The 8,343-nt window shown below is 39.6% G+C and overlaps 1 protein-coding gene across 2 annotated transcripts; it reads left to right on the top strand.

The window, feature by feature from the left end:
• Window positions 1-394: 394 nt before the first annotated feature.
• On the top strand, window positions 395-7,332 carry LOC114477049 (calcium homeostasis modulator protein 2-like). 2 transcript variants are annotated; one of them, XM_028469129.1, is made up of 4 exons: window positions 395-556; window positions 1,381-1,451; window positions 2,780-3,379; window positions 6,199-7,332. In XM_028469129.1, exons 3-4 carry the CDS (start codon window positions 2,828-2,830, stop codon window positions 6,610-6,612), a joined length of 966 nt encoding a protein of 321 aa, XP_028324930.1. In that variant the 5' UTR covers window positions 395-556; window positions 1,381-1,451; window positions 2,780-2,827; the 3' UTR covers window positions 6,613-7,332. The 2 variants fall into 2 exon arrangements, with proteins under 2 accessions (XP_028324930.1, XP_028324929.1); XM_028469128.1 differs by lacking the exon at window positions 1,381-1,451.
• The last annotated feature ends 1,011 nt before the right edge of the window (window positions 7,333-8,343 follow it).

Here is an 8,343-nt window from a genome sequence, read left to right as displayed (position 1 = left end):
TGAAAAAGATCTGATCATTGAACAACCACGTGCTTCTCTGAATCATCTCATCACTGCATGAGAACAAATGAAACAGTTCATGTAATCTGATGAAAATAAGACATGCATTCATTTCATTATATAATGTCTCGACTCTCCCCCATCTTTCATACTTTGATTTTATTTTTCAAGCAGAGTCACCACCACGTTGAACTCATAACGTTCTGTGACTTGCAGCACATGTTTCCACTTATATGGGCTGGTGATGGTTTGTGGGTTTTTTTTTTTTTTTTTTTTTTGCTGCAGTGGAAAGTGAAGCTCACTTCCTGACTGACTCATTCATACACACACACACACACACACACACACACACACACACACACACACACACACACACACACACACACACACACACACACGCCTCCACCAGCAGAAAAAGGTTCTCCTTTTGCTCTTACTTCAGAAAACTTAGCGTAGTTTGTTCAGTTCTGAGGCCGTGTGTGTTTCCCACACACACACACACACACACACACGTGTTGGACTGATCCAGCAGTTCACTAGTGGATGCTACCTGAACGTAAGTTTCATTAGTGTTTACATTGAAGAATACTTCTTCTTTATGTGCATGGTTGTATGTATGTCAGTTTGTGGAGTAAAACTATGGAACAGAACCCTACACATCTTGGGGCCCCATGGACCCATTTCATGTGACGTATGCATACTAAATTAGGTGCATGTGCGCGAAGGCTCGATGCAAAACAACCGGAGAACTGCATTGTATGATTGAAACACTTTTGTTTTCACGTAAAAAGAACACAATGTCATTGTGTTGCGTTGTTTACACACACAGACACACACACACACACACACACACACACACACACACACACACACACACACACACACACACACACACACACACACACGCTAAAACATTCAGGATAAAGTAAAAATCAGTTTATGATAGAAATAAACAGCATAAAGTTGCCAAATAACCACGCTACGTTTGTTCAGAAGACATGGTGTCAGCGTAATCGCTGCTGAGATGATGGTGCACGGGAGCAGACAGAGTGCTATCTCAGTCTGGATCCAGTAAAAGTGACCTTAAAAAGCTGTGAATAGACTGATATGCAGACGTGGAGCAGTGAGGAGGAGACTTAATGTAGAGATGGAAACTCATCCAGTGAAACTGATCAGAATACATGGAAATACATGGAAACCTTTGTTAACAGGAGTACAGCAGCCCGCCTACCTGCCCGTTCATAAAAAGTAGTTATAATCATCTAGAGACTTAATGCTTTTAGGTTTTCTTTTGTTTATACACTGTGTTTTTCTATCATATATGTATAAATATCTGAACATTGGGCCAGGAGCGTACATCTAATGACCACTCGTTTTCAGGAACGCTGCATGGGTCCCACAATCGTTCACCTGTACTTAAAGTGAGTTTCCTTAAGGGACCGCGTCCTCAGGTGACAAACTTTCTACACACTACAAACTATTTACGAGCCTTAACAGCGGTTCATTCATTGTCATTTTTCCATTTTTCAAGCATCACATATGTAAACAACATGGTTTCTGCACAGAGTATTCACACACGTCAGTCACGTGTCTCATGTTTGTTCACATTGAAATGGGTCTTTGCTGGATACCTTTTGGGGGTCCCACACTGCCAACTATGGACAGTTAAGGAACACAAAAGCCGATACTGTATTTTATTATCAACCAAATGAATTACATTTCCCCTTTATGAACATGATGTCCATAGTTTGCTAATTGATCCTCTACTGAATCATTCTCAGTGTCAAACATCAACTCTATGGAACCACTAATAACCTTGAGAGTAAAATAAAATGTATGTAAAGCCACTCTAATGGAAGACACATAAATACAACTAAAGGTTAAAGCCTTATTTTAAATGTATTCATAAATGATCATTTTCATTAAGCCAATAATAATGTATTTGCATCAGTGATTCCTTCAGATACACTATCAACTCTGAACTATTCTACTAAGAGCAGAAACACAATGAACAAGGTCATAATAACTGCAAAAATACATTTTTCTTTAAAATAAAAAACAAGTAAAGTTAAACATGAATACAAATAAAAATAGAAAAAATAAAAACACTCATTGCAACAAAATAAATATGAATAGTATTTATAAAGTAGTAAATGTAATTGTTCATAAAAAGGAGCCTCAAAAGAAAAGTTGAAAAAGTCTCAATTAAAATATTGTTTAGAGCTTCTTGCTAATGACTATATGTTTGTTTTTCTTGTTTTTTGAGAAGCAAAGTCTTTTATAACATCATCATAGGAAATCTGTCTTCCTGTGTGGCGTTAAAACAATGTTTAAACATAATTTAGTTTAAAAACAGGTTTAAAGAAATGAATGTGATCACGAATCACCTGTTGTTGTTTTTTCTGTTTTGATGATTAGCTATGGACTATTTGTGAATATGTAGATTGTTTGTTTATGGATATATGGATAATTATTTGTATTATTAGTTGGAAAAGCAAAACTGGTAGTGATTAAAGGGATAGGGTTAAATAGGTTTACACTTCTTCCTACTAAGTTGAGAAGTTTAAGTGTTGGTGGATCATATCAACGATCTATTTCTGCTGTTATAAATCATCATTTTTTTATTTTTTGTTTTCTAAATTGTTTTAAGAATTTCACATGTTTGAAATAAAGAACTCAATCAATCAAACGTATTAACATTTAAAAGTCCCCCTGTGTATAAGTAGCGTTTAGGATCTTGTTAATCTTACCGTGTTCCTCTCTCTGTGTCGTTCTGTAGCACGACGCCGCTCTAATCCTCAACCAAACCCAGTGAAGACACGTCAACATGGCGGCTGCAGCACTCGTAACTGAAAACTTTAAGTTTGTGTCCCTTTTCTTCAAGAGTAAAGATGTGATGATCTTTAATGGTCTGATTGCTCTGGGAACCGTCGCTAGCCAAACGGCGTACAACGTGTTTGCCTTCCACTGCCCATGCTCCCCCGGGAGGAACTACCGCTACGGCCTAGCGGCCATCGGGGTGCCCGCCCTGGTGCTGTTCCTCGTGGGAATAATGATCAACAGAAACACCTGGGACCTGGTGTCTGAGTGTCGCCTCAGAAGGTGCCGGAAGCTTTCCGGAGCCGCTGCTTTCACACTGCTGGGAAACATCATTGGACGAGCTGCAGTGGCTCCGCTAACGTGGGCGGTGATTTCTCTGCTCCAGGGCCAAGCCTACACATGTGCACTGAGTGAGTTTGTGGACCCTCGAGGGCTGAAGGGCTTTCCTCCAGGGAGGGGCTCAGAATTCATGGCAGAAATTCCCTGTGAAGGCAGTTTTTCATCAGATCTGCAAATATTTAGACCAAAGATAGAGCGACAACTCAAGTATGAGTCTCAGGTGGGTTCAGATCTAAAACATGCTCAAATCTAAAGGAAATACATTTTCCCTCAATATTTCTGAATCATTCAATGTCAACAAGTTTATTTGTTGACTTATTTTATTATTTATGTAATAATAAAGTGTTCACTATAAAGATGCTTTGATGGGATCGGTTTCAATATTACTCGGCAGGTTTAGAACATCAACAAACACAAAAGAAGGAACCAAAGCCTAAAAGTTCTTCTTTTGTTTTTTTGTCTTTGTTTTTACAACAATAACATTTGATCATTTTAGGAACTAAGCACTGAAGCCCACACTATTTAAGACCAGAAGTCAGAGGTGTGGATGCAAGTCACATGACTTTGACTCTAGTCACAAATTTGATGACTTTAGACTCGACAAAATTACAAAGGACTTGCAACTCAACTTAGACTTGAAAACAAATGACTCGTGACTTAACTCCAGAGGTGACAATTAACAAAGTACAAATATCTGGTTACTGTACTTAAAGCTGCAGAATGTTTTTTTGGCGTCATTTGGTCAAAAATTCATAATGATCTTTGATCATATTGTAATCAAAGTGTTCTGTGTGGACAGTGAATCTATTCTCCTTCTTCTGGCTGTAAATGAAGTTCATAAATCCAGGAGCGTGACGCTGGATGTCAGCCAATCAGAGAGCTTTCTACAAACACCTGTGCTCCATCAGCTGTTTTTGGCGTTTCTATTGGTTGTTCGACTGAAGTCAGATGCGTTCACAATGGCAGACGTTCCAGCAGAAGTCTCTATCACAGCTTTAGACACAACAGTTACACAGCAAATCAAGAGGAAAAAGGCAGACTGAAGTGGAGAAAAAACTATTTAAAGGCTCAAACATACTGAGGAGGAACAAAGTTAAAAAGATTACACTTCTTGTCGTGTTGACCTTTGACAGTATGTGCAAACAAAGTAAAAAATTAAAATAAAAAAAATCAAAGGTAACAAATTTAACTTGTTTCTATGTACCAGTTTTCTACAAGTTCTTCAAAAAATACATGATATGGAAATTGCTGGTTTAAAAACCCTGTTTTATTATTGAAGGGACATTTGTTGTAATTTTTTACGTAAGTACATTTAGTAGCATATTTTGACTGGAGTAAGGGAGCAAACTCAATACTTTTATCACAGTAATATTTCATTAAAGTATCTATACTTTTACTTGAGTACTGAATACTAGTACTTTTGCTGAACTCAGACTTGATCCTATTGACTCAGGAAGACTTGACTTCCTACCCTTCTATGACATCTTCTTCTATGATCTTGTTAATCGTACCGTGTTCCTCTCTCTGTGTCGTTCTGTAGCACGATGCCGCTCTAATCCTCAACCAAACCCAGTAAAGACACATCAACATGGCGGCTGCAGCACTCGTAACTGAAAACTTACCCTTCTATGACAATTTGTTTTATAAAATGCAATGATTATTAATGATCAATAAGTCTGATCAAACCCCTGTAGGACGACACTGTAGGATTGGCAGGTCCATCTTTAAACATACTGACAGCCAATCAGGAAGCAGCTGAAAACATCAAGCTGGGCTGAAAAAACAGAGACCCTCATTGTTGGCCCCGATAGTACCATTCACACCATCCCAGCACCTTAGCCATCCCTAACCTTAGCTCCTCCACAAAGTCCACCATTAGGAACCTTGGAGTGTTTTTGATGAGTGTATGTTACTTGGGCACCATTCTAAAAAACTTGTTAAAAAAATGCTTTTTTCAGCTTTACAACATCTCTAAGCTCAGATCTATTGTATCTAAAGAAGATCTCGAGATGAATATTCATGCGTTCATCTCCTCGTGGTTAACACACTGCAACAGCCTCAACAACAGAGATGCCATTTCCTGTTCAGACCCACTACATTATCAGCAACACCACGTAGAAGCTGTTTTTAAGTCAGTGATTCTCAACATGTGGCTCTTTGTCTTCATTTTATTATTATTCCCACAGAAAACCTTAAAAGGAGGAAACTTTTTAACCCATTATTTTTAATTCTTTTGGCCATTTTGCAACTTCCTTTTTCACATTTTTTCACACTATAGCTCCTTTGGCCAATAAATATCTCTTTTTTCCCTATTTTTTGGTCCATTTTTGTAAGTTCTTTTTGACACTTTTATTGGATTTTTTTCTTTTCTTCAATTTTGTTGGCCACTTTTTCCTTCATATAAACTACTTTTGTCCAATAAATACCACTTGTTAACTTTTCTGTACATTTTGCCTTTTTTCACTATTGTTTGCCATATTTTGCTCATTAAAGCTACTATGCCATTACATACCACCTGGTTCCTTTTTATTTGCCCATTTTTTAGCCACTCAACTGTTTTTGTGTTTTCTTGTCATGTTTTTACCACTTTTAGAACATTTTTGGCCACTTGTTACCATGTCTGCCTCCACTCGCTCTTCAAAAAAAAAAAAAAAAAAAACATAACGTAGCAGACAGGACCGGCCCACTTTGGGTTGACGGCTCACCGGGACGATGCCCGGTACGTAGATGGCCAGTCCACCCCTGCATGATGATCCCTTGTACATTAAAACTTGAGGAGATTGACCATTTAAAGCTGTCACGCCACGACTCTGAACAAGATTCCTCTCTCCCTTCTTTCTCTGGACTATGTAGATTCCTTTAACTTCCACTCAAATCATTTTTTTAAGAAAGGATTCTAGCCTTACCAGCTCATTCTGAGCTGCTGATATTGATTTATTTTTCTTGTATTTGAATCTTTTTGAAGCACTTTGTGAATACATATCTGTGAAAAACACTAAAGAAATAAAGTCACTTACTCACACTGTTCTGTGTTTGCAGTTGATTGGCTGGCTGCTGGTGGCTGGAGTCTCTCTGATGGTGTTTCTCACCCTGTGCATGAAACGCTGCTCATCTCCACTGGGGTATCAACAGGAGCACTACTGGTCCCAGTACCACTCCAATGAAAAGGCTCTGTTTGAACGCACAGCGGCCACACATTCTCATCTTCTGGCTGCAGAGAACGTTAAAAGCTTCTTTGGCTTCGTGGCCCTGGAGAAGGATGAGATGGAGCTGATGGAAGAGCAGAACAAGGCCAGTCCAATCTGTAGCACGGACTGGAACCGAGTGACTGGGATCTACCTGTACAGGGAGAAGGACGGCTTCCCTCTCTACAGCAGGCTCAATAAATGGGCCACATACAACATGGAGAACAATCTGGAGGCCATGGAAAAAGAAATGGAGATATTCAGCTGACAGCAGCACCTCAGTGTTGGACTGTGGAGGTTAAAGAACCATCAGGGCAAGAGTTGGAACCTGCTATGGCCCTTCACTGTGGCCCTTCACTGTGGTCCTTCACTGTGGACCTTCACTGTGGTCCTTCAATGTGGACCTTCACTGTGGTCCTTCACTGTGGACCATAGGATTTTACAAACTGTTTTTATCAATACATTATGTTATGACATGACTTTTTCTAATTTTCTGTCTCATTCTTGGTTTGCTTGACATTTTAACCAACAAAGAACTCCATCTTCTTGCAACTGAGGATGATTCAGGAATCTGGTCCCTTCAAGAACAATTCAACAATTGTTGTGATGAAAGTCTGGAATCAGTTTCATCAGTGAATGAAACAGTGAATGTGGTGGAAGATGTCCCCTTCACCACCCCCGAGAGGCTCAGGAACGTTCGGAGCTTCTTCTCCGGAATCCGAACAAAACGTTTTTTGGCTGCTTGTCTTCATCCATGCAGGAGTAATTCCTTAGTACAATTGTATAGATATTAGGGCTGAACGATTTTGGAAAATAATCAAATTATTATTTTTTTTTCCTCAATATTGTGATTGCGATTTAATATGCGATTATTTTTTCAAGGGCCTCTTGTCATGTATTTTTCAATGAACACAAGCAATAAATCAATCTATTTCATAACAAACAATGCTGCTGCACTGGCTTGTGACAACGAGGCTAATTATGTTGATTTACCCCTGTTTTACCATATTAACTCGCAATGTTTTAGCTGTAAGATAATATATGATCACAAGCCACTACTCAAACTAAACGTTGCCGAGTCACGGTAGCGACCGATGTGTGGGGAAACATACGCAGCCTCGGACTGCTACGCTGAGACGACCCAGCGGCCCATGAAGCAGTGGGTTTTCCTGCCATCACTCGCCGCCACTGGAGCAGACGGAGACGGCTCGACAGAGTGCAGAAGCATGGCTTGATCACTTAATTAGTTATTAATACCTTGTCATCCAGGGTTGTGAACTCTTGTCAAAACTGTTTACTCTCCATATAACAAACCTTATGATTGTAATATTTTCATAAACCACAAACAACTTCTCAAAGTATAAACATTTATTAATCAAAACAAGTTAAAACCTACTAACACAATGAAGCTAAAAGAGCGCTACGCTCCCTAAACTAAGGATAAATGTATTTACACTTTAAAGTTATAAGCTTAGTAGAGAAAGAAAGAAGGAATGAAAGAATAGTAGCATGATTTCTGTGTGTGTGTGTGTGTGTGTGTGTGTGTGTGTGTGTGTGAGAGCTATGATAAGATCAGTATAGAATTATGTGGCTGCAATTATTTTAGGCCCGATTAGAATTTGAGATCCAGAGTACCTCAGTTCTGATGGGTCCGTGGTCGGTGGTCCTTCTCTTGTGGCAGAGTGGACTGGCGAGAGGAGTCTGAAGCAGCAAAGCGTGGCTCTGGACCACTGGAGTGTGTCCTTTCCTGGACCTGGTTCTGGCCTGTGTTAGGCTGGTCGGTTCTGTTCCTTGTTCAGTGGGTTTCACAGCTCGTTCAGTCAGCAGGTTTCCACTGGTTCTGACCTGTGTTAGGCCTGTCTGGCCTTTGTTCAGCGTATGCAGGCTTTGTTCTTGTAGTTCAGTGTTCAGCTCCTTCAGGCTTGGTTCTTGGTTCTTGGTTCAGCATCTTCAGTTGGAACAGGAGGTTTTATCTCTGGACGTGCAAGCTTGTTGAAAA

This window comes from Gouania willdenowi, chromosome 15, assembly GCF_900634775.1.
Source record: "Gouania willdenowi chromosome 15, fGouWil2.1, whole genome shotgun sequence".
In the NCBI taxonomy this organism is placed as follows: domain Eukaryota; kingdom Metazoa; phylum Chordata; class Actinopteri; order Blenniiformes; family Gobiesocidae; genus Gouania; species Gouania willdenowi.
The sequence above is the reverse complement of the archived record's forward strand: the minus strand, read 5'-3'. Positions and strand labels throughout refer to the sequence as shown.